The 19,340-nt window shown below is 45.1% G+C and overlaps 1 protein-coding gene across 2 annotated transcripts in view; it reads left to right on the forward strand.

The window, feature by feature from the left end:
- Nucleotides 1–835: 835 nt before the first annotated feature.
- LOC308412491 (uncharacterized protein) overlaps nt 836–19,340 on the forward strand; it is a 31,572-nt gene continuing 13,067 nt past the window's right edge. Inside the window, exons 1-3 of one of the 2 annotated variants that reach the window (XM_080906893.1) lie at nt 856–1,117; nt 1,909–2,196; nt 8,571–10,607. In XM_080906893.1, coding sequence (XP_080763019.1) covers nt 946–1,117; nt 1,909–2,196; nt 8,571–9,772 — 1,662 coding nt within the window. In that variant the 5' untranslated portion in view covers nt 856–945 and the 3' untranslated portion in view covers nt 9,773–10,607. Of the gene's footprint in view, nt 1,118–1,908; nt 2,197–8,570; nt 10,608–19,340 lie in introns of those variants that run through there. The other variant, XM_080906894.1, reaches the window with a different exon arrangement.

The raw sequence follows: 19,340 nt of genomic DNA on the forward strand, positions 1-19,340 counted from the left end.
TCAGTAATAGCAATAAATCAGGTTCTAGTTCCTCCTGCTCCACACTGGAGCTCCTCTCCTGGTTCCAGAGCTGCTGCTCAGGGAGAACCTCCTCCTCCTCCTCCTCACAGACCTCCTGCTGTGGGACGTCTGGAGCGACGGAAGAAAGAAGTTACTGATGCAACCACAGAAACATTAACAGGACTTTACAGCATGACTGCATCACTCATGAATGTGGACAGGCACCTGAGTTCACCTGTTTTGTGGTTTAAAAGCCACAAAGACGCTGTGTTTAGAGAAAATGGGTCTCAATTGTTCCCATACTGCTGACACATACGGGATCACTGAGGGTTTTTTCTTCTCCAGCTTTGACAAAAGTCCAGCTGGGATAACCACATTTACTCAGGGTCAGCTTTTCATCCATTTCATTAATAGTAATAAAAATCACACAGCAGTAATACGTCGAAGATCCTGAAGTTTGATCTGATTTCCACCAATGAAGACTCTGAGCACGCCACAAACACATTTAATGAACAGCGTGTGTAATTCCTCATTTATTTTAGACCCACATCAAACAATAAAATAAAGCCGTGTGTTAGTATTCATTCACGTCAGACTCTTTGGTGTTGAGTATATGAATGATCAGTAGTAGAATGGATATGATTCATTATGGATAAAAACCTGAACGAGGCCTTTTCTTTCCATTTTCTCTCCTTTATTATTTGTAACACGCTGTTTATGTATTTATGGCTCTGTTTGGTACATTTAAATAGGTTTTAGGAAGAAAGAAGGACGTTTATTCCAAGCGGAACAAAGTATTTGAACATCCTCCTCCTGCCGGAACTTCAGAGCGGGACATCCGGCGGAAGTAAACATTTTTAAAAGCGGCAGTTTGGTTGTTCCAGCGTGAACTTTTGGAGGCTTTGTGCTGTGTGTGAGCTGAGTGTGTGAGCTGCGGCAGCAACGATGCCTTCAGTTCAGTATCTGAGAGAGTTCATCAACGAGCGACTAACTGCTGCTGCTGAACAAATATTCTTGGAGTTTGAAAAAACGATCGTCCAGTACGAGGAAGAGATCGACCGTCAGCGCAGACTGCTGGATATCACCTGGAAACCCCAAATCAAGCTGCACAGGACAGGTGAGTGTCCCTCTGAGGGAGCATCCTGATCACAGCTCTGCGGGACGTTTCTGATTGTGAGGACTTTTTGGAGATGTGAGCTAACAAAGAGCAAACAGAGGACAGGACTGCGCTGCGCTCCATTCAAACAGCAGGCGCTGAAATCAGCCTGGATTTGAGCTTTTCTCTGACCTGGATCCATCACTCAATCCTGTGAATCGTTTGAAAAACTTTTTGTTTGGCGGTGAAACGTGTGTTTGATGGTGCGTTCAGGTGCACCTTCTAAACTCAGTAATCTAGCCTGAAAAGGTTTTTCCTTGGTTTCCTTTCTTCTTCTGCAGAGCTGTAAAGAGTTCAGTGTTAACGTCATAACAATACGTCTTTTTTATTTCTCCATCAGTGACGTCAGAGTGGTCGCCCGGGCCCTTTGTGATGATGTCACATAAAAGCTAAAGTGGTACACAGCACGTGCACGGTTCCTGTGGTCACATTTACACACGTGTGAGAACAACAAAGTCCACCATGTTGTTGTTCAGAGTCACGGACGCGACTGAAAGAAGTGACACAGAGTTTAATGTGCAGCTCGGCACAGTGACACCTAATATTGAATTTATGAACTGTAGTGGCAGTGCGGTGCTGCTGCTGTGCTGAGGGGGCTTTACCTTCCAGATGTTCGTCTGAATAAATGCAGATCTGAGATCAGTGACTTACAGCTGACTGGACGGCTTTACTCTCACACACGAGCGACGCAGTCATGCTGTAAAGTCCTGTTAATGTTTCTGTGGTTGTGACTTCTTTCTTCTGTCCTCCAGACGTCCCACAGCAGCAGGTCTGTGAGGAGGAGGAGGAGGAGGAGGTTCTCCCTGAGCAGCAGCTCTGGAACCAGGAGAGGAGCTCCAGTGTGGAGCAGGAGGAACCAGAAGCTCCACAGATTAAAGAGGAACAGGAGGAACTGTGCAGCAGTCAGCAGGGAGAGCAGCTGGGACTGAAGGAGGAGCCTGAAGTTCATAATGATCCTGTGCAGTACGAGGAAGAGATGGAGCGTCAGCGCAGACTGCTGGATATCACCTGGAAACCCCAAATCAAGCTGCACAGGACAGGTGAGTGTCCCTCTGAGGGAGGATCCTGATCACAGCTCTGTGGTACGTTTACTTTGAGGCTGCAGGGATGTTTCTGGAGGACAGAAGGTGGATGTGTCTCTGTTTAAACAAACATTCAGCTTTAAACTCACCCGAGGACGCTGCTGTGAGGCAGGGTTGGGGTTTTCCTCTCACACTTCTTACTGGGTACATCACCATGGTGACTGATGGCTTTTTGCAGCATAACTAAGGGAGGATTCAGGGTCACCTGGTCCAGCCCTAACGATATGCTTTAGCAAAAAAAAGTTTGAAGCCTGATCTTGAAAGTAGAGAAAGTGTCTGTCTCCTGAATCCAAACTGGAATATAACAGGACACCGGAGTAAATTCCGGAGCATCTCACACTTCTGATAATCAGCTGTCTGCTTGATGTTTATTCAGCTGTGTAAAAACTTTAATCTCAGCCAAACCGATTTACTCAGGAACAAATAAAATACTGAAAAAAGCCAAACAACAACATTTTTAAGTTATCTAAGTGACTCATATATCATGTTTAACCTGAGTAGTGAAAGACGGCGGTGGGTTTGAAAACGATTTGCCGTGAGTCCGGTGTTCTCACGGCTCTAGTTAGCCTAGCCCCCGGCTAGCTATCGAGCTAGTGGGTAACAGACGTCTCCGAAAACGTCGGAGCGCTTTTGAAAATATGCGGTGTCTTGATAAACTGAGCAGATATTTGAGGTTTACACAACTACATTCTCCATGAAAATATGTTAAACGTTTATTTTGTGACCCAGAAAGAATAATAAGAGTAACATTAAAACTAACTAGCTGCCGCCATTGTTGGAAACTGAGCTGGGCCGCGCTATGAATTCTGGGATAGGTTGGGCCACGAAGGACACACCCGACCCATCCTTCAAATCTGGGGAAATGAAGGGTGTATTTGGAGGGGTCTCTAAATTTGGACAGCCTTCGTCACGTCGCTGTCATGTGATCAGAATCAGAATACTTTATTGATCTCTAAGGGAAATTAATCGGTCTACAATTGCGCCCTCGGAAGGATGCGGCACCTAAATTTGGACACTGCTTTTTTTTTTTTTTTTTTTTTTTCTTCCTTGGCATTTAACGGCAGCTTGTAGATGCAGTGCTGCCATCTTCTGTTTCAGTTCGTTATTGCGTTTTTCAAATCCTACTTATTCCTGATTCTTTCAGGATCTTACAGAGTTTCCAACGACGCATCGACTATTAAATTAGTCGTACACAATTTTGATAGTCGACTGATCGTGGCAGACCTACTGTAAGGTCATTAAGAGTTGATTCTGTTCATCTGGACGTAGCGTTTTGTGGGAGAAACGTTTTATCATCATCAGGTGACGTCTTCAGTCTCAGCTGACTGCAGGTCTCAATCTTATAAACAGGACATTTGCATAATGACTGAAACCAGCCCACTGAAGGACAATGGGCTGTGAGGTCAGTTCATTAATCTTAATTATGCAAATTCTCATGACTGATCAACAACCACTGAACCACAAAAAATTACCAGTAATCATCCCACAGATGTAATATTATCTACAGCTACTCTTAGTACCATTGATGTTAAGTTAGACTCTTTTTCTCCAATTGATCTTTCTGAGTTAACTTCAATAATTACTTCCTCCAAACCATCAACGTGTCTTTTAGACCCCATTCCTACAAAACTGCTCAAAGAAGTCCTGCCATTAATTAATGCTTCCATCTTAAATATGATCAACCTATCTCTAATAATCAGCTATGTACCACAGGCCTTCAAGCTGGCTGTAGTTAAACCTTTACTCAAAAAGCATCTCTAGACCTGTGTGTGTGTGTGTGTGTGTGTGTGTGTGTGTGTGTGTGTGTGTGTGTGTGTGTGTGTGTGTGTGTGTGTGTGTGTGTGTGTGTGTGTGTGTGTGTGTGTGTGTGTGTGTGTGTGTGTTAAATACAGTTTAAAGAGGTAGGGGTGTTGGTTGCATTGAAGTATAAATAGAAATACGATTTATGGACATTACACCTTATTTATGGGTGTTGGCGGTGCACTTATCCTCCAGTCAGGGTGGAGGTAGGGCATGTTTGACAGCCTGTGGGTAAAAACTTCTGTTGAGTCTGTTTGTTTTTGACCTGATGGACCTGTAATGTTTACCAGAGGGAAGGGGGGGGGGGGGGGGGGGGGGGTCCTTGATGATGATGCTGGCTTTCTGCTGAAGTCTGCCAGTATAAATGTCTCTGAGGGGGGTCAGTGAGGTGCCGATTGCCTGCTCTGCTGCCCTCACCACCCGCTGCAGTTTCCTCTTGCCCTCCATGGTGCAGCAGTTGAACCAGAGTGTGCAGCAGGAGGTCAGAAGGCTCTCGATGGTGGAGCGGTTGGGGTTAATTAGCAGTCTCTGGGGTAACTGGGCCTGACGTAGTTTCCTGAGGAAGTACAGCCTTTGTTGTGCTTTCCCTACCTGGTGGGAGATGTTTGTGGACCAGGTGAGGCTGGCCGAGATGTGGACTCCGGGGAACTTTCCACCTCCTCCATCAATGTAGAGGGTGGAGTGCTCAGTCGATTACCATCTCCTTGGTCTCGGCTGTGTTCAGATGCAGGTTGTTGTCGTCACACCATCGCTTCAGATGCTGAACCTCCTCTCTGTAGCTGAATCATCGCTGTTGTCGATCAGTCCTATGATGGTGGTGTCAGCAAATTTTATAATGGTGTTACTGGTGTGGATTGGTGAACAGTTATGGGAGAAAAGTGAGTATAAGAGGGGACTGAGGACACACCCCTGTGGGACACCTACATTCAGGATGAGGGTGGAGGAGGTGTGCTCTCCCATCCTGATGTTCTGGGGTCACGCAGGAAGTCCAGTATCCAGCTGCACAGTGAGCTGCTGAGTCATGAGTTGCTTATTAAACAGTTTGTGGGGTTGGACTGTGTTGAAGGCAGAGCTGGTCCACAAACGGCATTCTCACACAGGTGTTGCTACTGTCCAGGTGAGGGCTGTGTGAAGAGCTGTTATTATGGCGTCCTCTGTCGACCTGTTTGCCCAGTATGTAAACTGGTGTGGATCGAGGTCTGCAGGGATGGCAGCTTTAATGTGGGACATGATGAGCTGTTCAAAACATTTGGTAATTATGGCTGCTCAAGCACGTGGACGATGGTCATTCAAGCAGCTCACTGTGTTCTTGGCCACTGAAACGATGGTGGCTGACTTAAGGCAGGATGGTACTACAGACTGTAGCAGTGAGAGGCTGAAGATGGTGGTGAAAACCTCTGCTAGTTGGTCTGCACATGCTTCAAGCACTCTACCAGCTACACCGTCAGGACCAGCTGCCTTCCTCACGTTGACTCTGCACAGTGTGGCTCTGACCTGATGCTGCTCCAGCTGGATGGGGGCGTCGTCCCTCTCTGTAACGGCAGGATGGGTGATGGTGTCCCTGTTTCGTTGGTTGAAGCAGATAAAGAACTGGTTTAGGGTTAGGGCTGGGCCATATCATACCGTTCACGGTAATAGTATAATGTTGGGCAACGATAGGAAAATGAAACATGGAGATAGAATATGGGTAAAACGCGCATGCGTAGTGCCTTTGTTTACATACGCACACGGCGGCGACGCAGAAGGAGAAGAGCGAAAGCGGATCATTGAATGAAACGATGAACCAGAACTGGTTTGTAAAAATGCTGCAGCTTCACTGGTGTGGAACTGGTTTGGCTTTCGTCCATCAGATATACAACAAAGCACTATTTTTGGTAGCGCATGCTAGCGGGCCGTCGTTATTACCGTGTTGTTTGGAAAATACAGCGCACTTAAAATCAATCCTTTGATTTTTCTGAAAGTCGACAGAGCCCCTTATAATCCCGTGTGCCTTATGTTTGAACTCTGGTTGTGTTTACTGACCTCGAAACGATTTTATGTGCACGGCGCTCGAAAATCTGTCAAATGTTTCAGTACGACTTTGCTGAGCTACGAAGCCGCACCGCTTGATGGATTGTTGGAGCATTACGGCTATCGTAGGCGGAGCCTCGCGGAGCGATACGTACTAGAGATATCACGAAAGCACCTCACAAAACTTGCAACACGCCGTAACTCACCTCAGAACGTTAGCACGTCGGAGCAGTATGCATCACGTGATAGAGCGGCTGTGGCATGCGGGACCTGTCGGTGGTCTGGATAGCATGTGGAGCTTCGCTAGCAACCCGGCATTTCATCTCCGACAAAGTTATCCCGAGAGAAGTAAAGCAAGTGTGCAAGTCCATCTCTGAATGTAAAGCATTCCTGCGTTAAGCTTAACAAGCGATATATGGAGCGACTGCCTCTTCTTGCTGCGACTTCAATCATGAAACTGATCAATGATCAGCTGATCGGCTTTTCTGTCGTGAGTCCGTCTCTCTTGTTTGTTTTTGGCCCACTTTGCACCAGAAAGAGGAAACCAGCGGCTGAACAACAGCAGCACGTTTAAGCTTGATCAGCTGTTGTTAGAATGTATTTAATATTACTTTCTACTCGAGGATCTTTTTCTACAGCTGACGTAACTGTGCAGGGGCGGATCTAACAAAGTTTAGCCAGGGGGGCCGATAGGGCATTAACAGGGAAAAGGGGGCACAAAGACATACTTTTCTTTCTTATTCTCATTTAAAATGTCGAGCTTTTAATAAATAATTATCTGACACCCAAAGTTTTAATTTGATGCAAAATGAATAGAAGTCCATTACTGTATATAGTGACTATTAAGTCTAATATATATACCCTAGTAAGCTATAGTACTTTTTACTTTGGGAAGGTACCATCTGTGCAGTCTGCAATTTTGTTGAAGAAAGATGTTGAATCTATTTAATATTTCTTGAAAAATAATTGATTTCTGTGCATTTTTTTTCCACACTGCATCAAATTAAGGTTGGTTACGTCGATTAAGCATCATGAGGTGGAGCGTGAGGGGTGGTTCCCTATTTTTTATTTATTTATTTTTGTTGATGCTGGGAGTTGGAACCCTATTAGTTAGGTTGCTTAATATTTATGCTAAGTACTCTTTAAAATACCAGAATAGGGAGGATGGTGTAGGTTTAAGTTTATTAGATTGATCAGTATTGCTGAACTATGAAATATTTTTTTTTGCATACAGGTATAACAGAATAGCTTTAGTGTAGTTGTTGTTTTAAACTTGAGTATGAACTTATACAAAATGCAGCAAGATATTTAAAAAACAGTTTTGTTGATTAAAAAACACTATATCGGATTCATATCGGTATCGGCAGATATCCAAATTTATGATATCGGTATCGGTATCGGACATAAAAAAGTGGTATCGTGCCATCTCTAATACGTACTGTGCTTCAACATAATATTACCGTACTGTGTGTATAACCTTTTTTAAGTTTTGTGGATATTATACATGGTTATGCCGAGGATATGTCGGCCAGAGAGCCCAGGAATCGAACCGGCGACCTTCAGGTTACAGATGCGCTTCCCACACATGTTGGTGCAGACTTGGTCCAGTGTGTTGTTTTCCCTCGTCAGAAACGTTTTTAATGAATCCAGGCGGGACAGATTTCAGGTTTGCATGGTTAAAGTCTCCTGCCACGATCACAGCGCAGTCTTGTAAGTCTTAACAAGTTTACAAAGAGTGACCTTTGACCTTTAAATGTAAATGGACAGCCGAGTCTTGTCTCGTGGAGGTGGCTCTTCTGTGTTGTGCCATGCATTTATGAAGTGGCTGTTTGGTCTCTCCAATGTAGAGGTCTGAGCATTCCTCGCTACACTGTACAGCAAACACCACATTGTTAAGTTTGTTTAGGACTTCTGTCCAGTTTCTGTCGGAGTGTGTTGCTGGGTGTGAAATACACTGGGATGTCGTGCTTGACAAAAACTGGTTCAGAGGTGAAACGACTTTAAGCAACTTAAAGAAGTCCAGACGCTTTTCTCTCCAAGCTACTTAGATGATGTAAAGTGTTGTGTCATCAGCATAAAATTGAAACTGTACTTCTCAATGGTGGGGAATATTTGTGAGAGTAAAGGGAGAGATTGTAAATAAGAGGAGTCCCAACACTGACGGTTCTGCTGTGAACGAGCTGTTTTGTGTCAGATAGGAAGGATGTAAAATATCGTAAAGCTGTGTACGTGATTCCAATACTGGCCAGTCATTCTAACTGGAGAGGATGGGAGATAGGGTTAGGAGCATCACTGCTGATAAGAATGGTGATAAGGTTGGTCCCAGCTCACTGGTGATGTCAGCAGTAGCTGTTTCAGGACTGCTCCTAGAATGAGAAGTTGATCAAATGCCTTGTAGAGCTTATTGAGAACTCAGTAGGCCCGGAGCTGAGATGCTGTCTGGGTGATGCAGAAGTGTTTATGAAAATGGATAGCATAATGAATATATTCACCATTTTCATGTATCCGATTTTTCTCTCCAGACGTCCCACAGCACCATATCTATGAGGAGGAGGAGGTTCTCCCTGAGCAGCAGCTCTGGAACCAGGAGAGGAGCTCCAGTGTGGAGCAGGAGGAAGCAGAAGCTCCACAGATTAAAGAGGAAGAGGAGGAACTGTGCAGCAGTCAGGAGGGAGAGCAGCTGGGACTGAAGGAGGAGCCTGGTACCTTTATGGTGACTGTTGTTGAGGAAGGAGAGCACAGTGAACCAGGAGGAGACGGGGAGCAGCTCCTCTGTGATGACTCTCCTCAAAGTGAAAGCACAGATGAAGAATCCAGCAAGTGTGAAGAGTCAGGGTTAAGTGAAACTGTGACCTCAGTGCCAAAGAAGAGGAAGAAGCGAGACAGACGTCAGGATGATGTGGAGAGCTGGACTGTGTCAGAGAGTCCCTGCAATGCTGCCACAGGTAGAGAGTCTGATGTTTGCCAAAAATCCATCAAGAGTCAGGCCCAAAGAAAGAAACCCAACACTGATGTGAAACCCTATCCTTGTGATACATGTGGGAAAAGTTTCAGTGATAGAAGTACGTGGAAACGTCACCTTAGAACCCACACAGGTGAGAGGCCATATCCCTGTGATACGTGTGGGAAAAGTTTCAGTCGAAGCAGTCACTTGTATGATCACATGAGAACTCACACAGGTGAGAGGCCATATCCCTGTGATACATGTGGGAAAAGTTTCCATAAAAAAATGAATTTATCTATCCACATGAGAACCCACACAGGTGAGAGGCCGTATCCATGTGACACTTGTGGGAAAAGCTTCAGTCACAGCAGTTATTTGTATAATCACAGGAGAACCCACACAGGTGAAAAACTGTTTGCTTGTAATACCTGTGGGAAAAGCTTCAGTGATAGAAGTACCTGGAAACGCCACCTTAGAACTCACACAGGTGAGAGGCCATATCCCTGTGATACATGTGGGAAAAGTTTCAGTCGAAGCAGTACTTTGTATATTCACAAGAAAACTCACACAGGGGAGAGGCCGTATACTTGTGATACATGTGGGAAAAGTTTCAGTCGAAGCAGTACTTTGTATATTCACAAGAAAACTCACACAGGTGAGAGGCCGTATACCTGTGATACATGTGGGAAAAGCTTCAGTCAAAAAAGTAGCTTGATGTGTCACAAGAAAACTCACACAGCTGAGAAGCCAGAGGCTCATAAAACATTTCAGTGTGAGTAGGAATTTGATAGACTGCATGAGAACTCTCACAGGTTGTTTTCCAGAAATATCTGTCTTTTATGCTGTATTCCTGTTTGTGGTCACTGTTTTATTTGAGACTCAGAATCCCTCAGAATCTTCCCCACTCGCTGTCTGAGGAGGGTGCACAGTATCCTGCGGGACCAACATCACCCTGCGCGCCACCTTTTCCATCTGCTGCCCTCAGGGAGAAGGTACAGGTCTATACAGGCCAGAACATCCAGACTGGCCAACAGCCTGTATCCACAGGCTGTGAGGCTCCTGAACTCTCTGCCCCCCTCTCACGGACAATAACCATATCCAACTTCTTAATAGCAATGAACTGGTTTGCATTGGTGCATCATATCTTTATTCTCTTCCCCCTCCTGCCCCCCCCCCCCTCTTTCTTAAATAGATAACTATCATATCTGATATCATATCTCACAGTACAATAATATTGAATGGGTTGCATTGTTGTATTTTGTCATGTTTCTCAGGTCTTTGTCTGAATTTCTACGAACATTATTGCTAAGGATTGTCTTATTGCATTGGAGTCACACTGGGTTAAATATGTACACTTGGGTTTTAAGGGGTATTTATTATTTTCTTCTTTTTTTTGGGTTGTATGGAAGCCCCAAACGCAATTTCATTGTTCTTGACAATGACAATAAATAAATAAATACTAAAATACTAAATACTCTGGCCCTTTCTGCCTGCTTTAGTCTGTAATGGTCTCTTTAGAGCACGTTGTTTCTTCTCATGCATTCATTTATTTTTTGATTTCATCCACTTGTTATTGTTTCAGCCTTTAGAGGTGATCCTAAAAACCTGCATCCTGATGTATGTATGACACATATTTTGGTTTACAAGGTTACAAAATTCGCAACTACACAATCTGATTTACAAGTACAAAATAAAAGTTCAGTTTTTTTAACTTTTCTCACGCAGCTTTATTTGCAGAAACCCCGTGTTGCATGTAACTTAAAGAAGTATATGTCTCTGGCCATTTCACTTTTAATCTCATCACGTGGTGGTATCTGGCAGTGCTCTTGTTTATGCTTAGATTAAATCTCCAGGGTCCATGCATACTCGCAGTTCTTTAGTTTTGTTCCATTTCTCCATGCACAGCATTGAGTTCGGTTCTTCCACTTGTTGTGATGAGCTGCAACTGTGACATCCTGTCCAGCTCTTTTTTTTTTTTTTTTTTTTTTTTTTTTTTAAGACGATCCCTAAGCGGAGCTGGGACTCTCCGTGGAGCCTGGATTAGCGGCTTCGCATCATCTTTCAGCTGGACACTGTACAGTGGTTTGCAAAAGTATTGGGCCCCCTTGAACTTTCCCACATTTTGTCACATTACAGCCACAAATATGAATCAATTTTATTGGAATTCCAGGTGAAAGACCAACACAAAGTGGTGCACACGTGAGAAGTGGAACGAAAATCATACATGACTCCAAACATTTGTTACAAATAAATAACTGCAAAGTGGGGTGTGCGTAATTATTCAGCCCCCTTTGGTCTGAGTGCAGTCAGTTGCACATAGACGTTGCCTGATGAGTGCTAATGACTAAATAGAGTCACCTGTGTGTAATCTAATGTCAGTACAAATACAGCTGCTCTGTGACGGCCTCAGAGGTTGTCTAAGAGAATATTGGGAGCAACAACACCATAGAATAGAATAAGGCCGCACTTCAACTTTTGCATGAGTGTATTGCACTTCTTCGTTTTAACACCAGGGGGAGCTACTGTTGATCAAGGCAGTTGCTCCACCAAAAAGGACAATCACAGAAGAAATTTACCCCAAGTTACTAAACAGGTCAGAACCAAAGAAGCCAAAGGTAGAAAGTGAGTGCAGAAAATTTCAGACACGGTGGGAGAGTGAAGATTTCTTCAAAGAACTCAAGTGTGTCTGTTTGATCTGCACTGAGACTGTGGCAGTTATGAAAGAGGATAATGTGCGACGTCATTATGAAGCCAAACATCAGGCCTGTGCATCCGACACTGGTGCTGAGCCAGAGCAGACATTAACTCTCCCGCAGGGTCAGCAACAGTATTTATCTCGTGCTCGAAAGGTCCAGGAAAAGGCTCCGATAGCCGCTATGAGGTCGCCCAACTCATCGCGAGACATGGCGAGCCTTTTTCAGATGGAGACCTCATAAAACACGGCCTCGTTAAAGTCACCGAAATAATGTGGAAAAAGTGCAGAACTTCAACAACGTCAGCGTGTCCAGAAATCCAGTCGTGCGACGCACTGAAGACTCGTCAGCCAACATTAAACTGCACCTGTCTGACAAAGCTGTGCTTTTGATTTTGACTCCATCGCAGGCGATGAGAGCACCGACGCCACAGACGCCGCACAGCTGCTAATTGTTGCTGGGAGTGGACGAGAGCACGAGCGCCTTAGGTGAGTAAAACTATATTCCACAGTACCCGTGTGTTAGGTGCAGGTACACATGCTTCAAATATCAGTAATGCGCATCGATTCTGTCACTACTCTGCTTTTGTGCACCACTTTCTTATCTGCGTTTTCCTTGTTAACACACAGAGCACACACCGCTGTGCACAGCGCACGCAGTCAGCTGATCTCATCTGATGCACATCTGCTCCTTGATCAAGTGACATTTATCCGGGTTTTTGGCACGAGTGGCGTCGGATCAGCACTGCAGCTGGACGGCCCGATTTACAAACCCAGCGCAGCTGATACTCACCAGAATAATCTGCTAAAATGATGCACTCCTGTTATTAAGCCCAGTTCAGTCTGTTAATGTTGATAACTGTTTCAAACGGACGTTAACAGGTGCGTTGCTGAGCCTAATAACTTAAATAACAATGTTATTGGGAGTATATGCTTCATAACCTGAGTGCCTCTCACTTTCTTCTGCTTTATTGTGTTCAGTTTTTACATTTCCAGGAGACACTGTGCCCACAAAGAAAGTTGCACCTCCTTCCCATAAGCAGGACACTGTCAGGGTTCATGTCTGCCACCACATGGCTTTCAGGAGTAGGGATGGGTATTTATACGATTTTCACGATTCCGATTCCATTTTCGATTCTGTTTAACGATTCGATTCTTTATCGATTCTTTATCGATTCTCTTTAAAAAAGGAGAACACTAAGGTCGATTAGCTCAGAACTTTGTTTTATATCTTCTCTTTGAACAAGATAGAAATTTAGGAGTAACATGGCCTTACAAACCCAACAGTGAGATCTTAAGAGATCCAGCCTGCGGCTCTTCAATGGGGTGTCACAGGGTCCCCGGGAAAAACATTGTAAATGTAAAATAAAATAAATATTCTTCTGTAGCGATAACAAAGTATAACATAAATTATTCTGTAGCAATTACACAAGAATATCCAGTAATGTCCCTGCCTACAATTAAACACATTCACTTACCGAAAATCATCTGCTGTGGCAAACGGGTGCAAGCCTTTGACCACAAACTGAGTCACTGCTCGGTGACATTCGTCTATCCTGCTTGAAAGGATACGCTGCCGGCAGACTGCAGCGAGAACTGCCAGCATCTGAGCCAGACTCTGTCTGTCTCATCATGGTCACTAAATGCACAGTAATGGCAGGTTTTGTAATAAGGCAGATCGCGCTAACATAATATGCACTGTTATGCTGGGCTTATGCTGTGCGGCTTTTTGGCCCATTTTGAGCCAATTTGTCAGTCGTGCGACCGTTTTGGTGATCGGCCCGATTTTGGCCTTAATCGTACGACGTGTAGTATACGTGGGGTAACGAGAAGCGATTTACACCTCAAGACCAGCCCCCGATCATCAATCGCTTGGTCGGTTGGTTGAAATCCTCACGACCGTCGTGAGGGTGTCACCGCAGCTTCTCACACTGCTCACGTGCAAACATATAAATGTCGGTGAAAAAGATGGAGCAGCGCGGCTGTGCAGCGTGTGATCTGGACACAAGCAATGGAGGCACAACTTGTAGAGCTTTGGAAAGCTCATCCGAGCCTTTTTGATGTGGCATCACAAAATGATCACGACCACAACAACCGTGAAAATAGTTGGATCTACATGCTGCTCAATCACAGCTGATCATGTTTTTCATTAGCAATTTAGCAAAGTGGTGTGTCTGTGTGAGTGAAAGACAGAGAGAGCGACATAATTTCTGTTATAACCTTCATGTTATGGACACACAGTGTGAGCGCTCAGGTCGCATCAGAGCATCGGGCGGTATAGTGTGAGACCTGCATCGTGACCTATGAACTTCTAACCCCTGCGAGTCAATCGTGCAGTTTGAGCAGGAGCTGAATCGCGCGACTGAAAAAAATCGCACAGTGTAAGCCCAGCTTAAGTTGATTATTTACCTGCCGCATTAACGGCAGAGGACGTGCAAACGTTACCGCTGCTGCTCGGTTGAGATTCACGAGTCCGGAGCAGAATTAAAAACACGACATTCATTTAAGGTCATCGCGTGTTTTGTGAGCAAATGCTTTTGCATATTCGTAGTGTTTCCTCCCTTAAATGAAACATCTACTTGCAAGTATTGCAAGTTGTCCTGTTGTCATCCGTTCTCGTAAAGTATAACCAAACTTTTGAGCCGCTTACGCGCCGTGTTTCCTGCCAGGTAAATGACGCTCTGCAACGTGGTGACGTCATTCGGGGCGACTGGAATAGATAAAGGAATCGTTTGCAAAAATGGCAAACAATTCCAAGGGATTGAAACAGTGGGAACCGGTTCTCAACAAGAACCGGGTTTCGATACCCATCCCTATTCAGGAGTACATTGGATTATCTTTGCTGGTGACACATTCTTCTTCATTTTCTTTTTAACCACAGCTATTTTCACACTGTCGTGCACTGCAGTGACACTTGTTCCATTAAATGCCTTTGCATGCTGCGAAGCTAACTCACTTGCATGACACAGTCTTTCTGCTTCATCCACAGTTGGTTCGGCACGTCTGAGCAGCCGTTCTCTAGTCCGTTTGTCATGGATCACATTCACAATTGGATCACAGACCACAGAATTTTTTTACCCCCCAAAATCACATGACTGTGCTTTAAGCTTCAGATCAGTCACAAAGCAATCAAAAGTGTCTTCTGGTTGCTGCATCTGAGATCAGAAGATGTACCTATCATATACTGTGTTCTTCTGTGGTCAACTTTTCAACCGCTTATTTCTGTCACCAACTTCCTCGAACTTGAACGTGTTGAAGACTTCAGCGGTGTGAGGACCAGCCACCGTGAGCAGCAACACAATTTTCCTGGTGTCGGGTTCAGAGTCCAGTCCCATGGCAGCCATATACAGCTTAGACTGATGAACCGAGACTGGTGTCCACATCCCCACTAGTTTCAGCCCTTCCAGTGGATTCAAACTTTCCATCTTGAGCAGAACTTTATGTACAGGCTACGAACAGGATATAAATATGAAAAACTATACAGAAATCTGAGATATACAGTTATACAGAAATGGGAACTATGCAGGTTATAAACAGTTGTAGGATTAAAAATTATCATATTGTACAGAATGATTATTTACACAGAGCTATACAGTAGTGCAGTTAAGATAAGTGAGGGTGTAGATAGTTTCTACAGAGGCTATATAAAGTGCTGGTGGTTGTGAGTGGTGGTTCAGTCCATGTTATTATTGTGTGTTTGAGGGTACAGTTGTCCATTGTGTGTGTGTGTATGTTCAGTCCATGTGTTAACGTGGGTCAGATGTCAGGAGGCAGAGTTCAGGAGTCTGACAGCTGTGGGGAAGAAGCTGTTCCGGTACTTGGTGGTCTTAGTCCGGAGGCTCCTGTAGCGCCTCCCAGAGGGCAGGAGGGTGAAGAGTCCATGTGATGGGTGACTGGGGTCTTTGATGATTTTCCCAGCCCTTTTCAGACACCGCTTCCTGTAGATGTCTTTTATGGCAGGAAGTGGTGCTCCGGCGATGCGCTGGGCAGTTTTCACGACCCTCTGCAACGCCTTCCGGTCCGAGGCAGAGCAGTTCCCGTACCAGACTGGTCTCATCGTTGTCACTGATGAGGCCAATCACCGTGGTGTCATCTGCAAACTTAATGATGGTGTTGGAACCATCAGCAGGTCTGCAGTCGTGGGTGAAGAGGGAGTAGAGGAAAGGGCTCATCACACAGCCTTGTGGTACACCGGTGTTCATCGTGATTGTAGATGAGCAGCGGTTATCCAGCCGGACATGTTGGGGGCGGTTGGTCAGGAAGTCCAGTAACCATTTGCAGATGAGGGAACTGATGCCCAGGTCTGTCAGTTTCCTGATGAGTTGTGAGGGGTGGATTGTATTGAATGCTGAACTGAAGTCTATAAACAGCATTCTGGCGTAGGTGTTGTTGTTGTCCAGGTGTGAGAGGACAGAGTGCAGTGCGATGGAGACTGCATCCTCTGTGCTCCTGTTCTGGCGGTATGCGAATTGGTGGGGGTCCAGGGTGGGGGGGAGACAGGATTTGAAGTGTGCTAGGACCAGCTGCTCTAAGCACTTAGTGATGATTTGCTGATCTGCACTGGTTGCCTGTGAAATTTCGTATTCAATTCAAAATTCTGTTGTTTACTTTTAAAATTACTAATAACACAGGGCCAAGTTATCTTAAGGAACTCTTAAATTCATATCTTCCTACGAGGGCCTTAAGATCTTCCTCACAGTTATTGTTGGTTCAGCCCAGATCTCGCTTGAAGTCTAGAGGTGATCGAGCGTTTGCTCTAGCTGCACCTGAGCTGTGGAACAATCTCCCGATTGGCATCCGGGCGTCTGATTCTATTCAATCTTTTAAATCACGGCTTAAAACATATTTGTTTGAACTTGCTTTTTCTACTAGTTAAATTCTCGCCTCGCTTCTGTGAGTTATTCTATTAATGTGTCTGGTTGTTTTGCGTTGTCCTGCGCTGTCAATGTTTTCTATCACTGTGTTTGATGGTACAGCTTTACTCTGCTATAGCTGTGTGCTATAGATTATTCCTATTAGTGGTTTTTACCTGTGAACATAATCTCACACTTATATGACTCTGACGTTATAGTGCTAATTATTTTTATTATTTTATTGTTGCGTTGTCTATGTTCTCTATCACTGTGTATGATGGTACAGTTCTACTTTGCTATAGCTGTGTGCTATAGATTATTCCTATTAGTGGTTTTTACCTGTGAACATAATCCCACACTTATATGACGCCGATGTTTTAGTGTAAATCATTTTATTGTTTTATTGTTTTATGTAAAGCACTTTGGCATGCCCCTGGCTTTTAATGTGCTCTATAAATAAAGATTGTTGTTGTTGTTGTTCTTGATGGGAGTGAGTGCTACTGGGCGGTAATCACTGAGGCTAGATGGGTTGGAGTTTTTGGGTATCGGGACGATGGAGGTGGATTTGAAGCAGGCCGGTACCACAGCGTGGGCCAAGGACAGGTTGAATATGTCTGTCAGCACTCCTGCAAGCTCCCCAGAACACGCTCTGAGAACACGCCCGGGGATGCCATCAGGGCCTGCAGCCTTGTGGACATTGATCCTGCTCAGCACCGCTCCTACATCGGTGGGGGAGAGAGTCAGAGGTTGGTGGTCTGGCGTCACGTCTGCTTTGGTTGTGGTTGTGGGGTTCCCTCGCTCAAAACGAGCATAAAAGTTGTTGAGCTCGTTGAGGAAGGAGACATCAGAGGATGCGGGGGAGGGTTTGGTGGTCCTGTAGTCTGTGATGGTCTGGAGTCCTTGCCACATGCGTCGGGGGTTGGAGTTGGAGAAGTGTTCTTCTACCTTCTTTTTGTAATGGTGTTTGGCTTTTTTGATGCCCTTCTTTAGATTAGCCCTGGCTGTGCTGTAGGCGTGTGCATCTCCTGACCTGAAGGCGGTGTTGCGGGCCTTCAGGAGGAGACAAACATCCCGGTTCATCCAAGGCTTCTTAGATTATAGGTATTGCAGTAGAGGAGGATCTAGAAAAGCTCAAGCAGTTTATTCATGGTGGTGAGGTCAGCAGGGTAAAAGACTATTAAAAACAATGAATGGGAAGAGGGCTGGTAGTGTGTCAGCACTTTTGGAATTCAGGAGGCTATCCTGCCAGATAGAGTTCAAATAGGATGCATGAGCTTTCCTGTTAGAGCATATGTTCCCCTGCCCCTCGGGTGCTATAAATGTCAAAGATATGGGCACATCGCTGCAGTTTGCAAGGGGAAACACAGGTGCCCCAGGTGTGGAGGTGAACACAGGTGTGAGGAATGTGGGGATAGTGTACAGGATAAATGCAGTAACTGTGGGGGGCAGCACAGAATTATGGGCGTTGTGAAGTCAGAAAGAAGGCCATGGAGGTCAAACAAGTTAAAGTAGTTCACAACATAAGTTACACAGAGGCTGTCAACACGGTACAGAAGGCAAAGGACGAGACAGGAAAGGTTCACCCTATGTCAACATCAGATTTAGTAGAGTCCCACACACCTGGAGCTGATTCTGGGTAATCAGTTTGAGGATTTAAGCTCTGCGTTGACTCTCCTTCACCGCCAGTTTGTCAGCTACCTCAAGTTGGTAATTGGCTCCATGTTCCATGCTATTGGCTCTTTGTACTTCACTTAAGTTGTTGTCCTGTGCCACCACTCACCTGGACTCTCCACGCCACTTACCTTCAGCTGCAGCTTCTCTAGGACAATCTCTCCAGTCTGGAAACCTCTCTGATCCTTACCTGCCTGCCCTCCCCCATCTCTCAGTCTCTTGGACACAGCAGAGCTCAGGTCAGCCAGCTCATACCAATAACCTACCTGGCTACTCACCGCCTTTCCCTCAAAGCCAAGCTCCACTCCGGCTACAAGTAAGCAAAATACCAGTTATACTCACCATCTCCAAGCCCCCTCTGCGCTCCACCATCCTAACACCAGTTACTTCTTTTCTCAGTTCAACCACGAACAGCAGCTCATGGAATGAAATGTGAGTCACAACATTAATGAATATTTAGCCAACCTGTTGCTTTCATAGGTGATGTGTCACTGTGAGCTGTAGGACGGGAAATGGATGATGTGGTGATGATTCTTCATCCGATGTAAAAAGACTGAATCCTTACTAAGTTTAGAGAACATCCTATGAAGCTTGCAGGCTCAGTCTGTCTGCAGGAAGATCTGACCCCAGGTAAATGTCCAGCGCAGCACTTTCAGGCAGAGACTCAGACCTGTGGAGGCCGCTCAGTGAGGACTCGGCAGCATGTGAACACAACCTGAGCTCTTTGACAATTCTGAACAAACCGTGATTATTTTACCACAGAAAGTAGATTCTGTTCAACTGGACATTTTCAGTTGGAGAAACTCATCTAAGTAACTTCTTCAGCCTCAGCTGACTGCAGGTTTCCCCAACCTTCCAACAAAACTGAACATTTGCATAATGACTGAAACTAGCACCGCTGCTGAGCACTTCAGTACTCCAGTGCTACTTCCTGAATGTCCAAATTAGCCACAATGGGTGAAACTGGGGAACCCATGGCACACCGATTTTTTGCGCCTGTAGTACTGAGCCTTGTATATGAAATGTGAAATAAAGACAGTTCAAAGAGCAAACACTGTTTATAAGGTTGGAAACCTGCTGTTAATGAGGAGGTTCAAAGGAAGGTGGAGGTTGTTATCACCGTGGCCTCATG

The sequence above is a fragment of the Rhamphochromis sp. 'chilingali' genome (genome assembly GCF_963969265.1).
Source record: "Rhamphochromis sp. 'chilingali' genome assembly, chromosome: 16".
NCBI lineage: Eukaryota > Metazoa > Chordata > Actinopteri > Cichliformes > Cichlidae > Rhamphochromis > Rhamphochromis sp. 'chilingali'.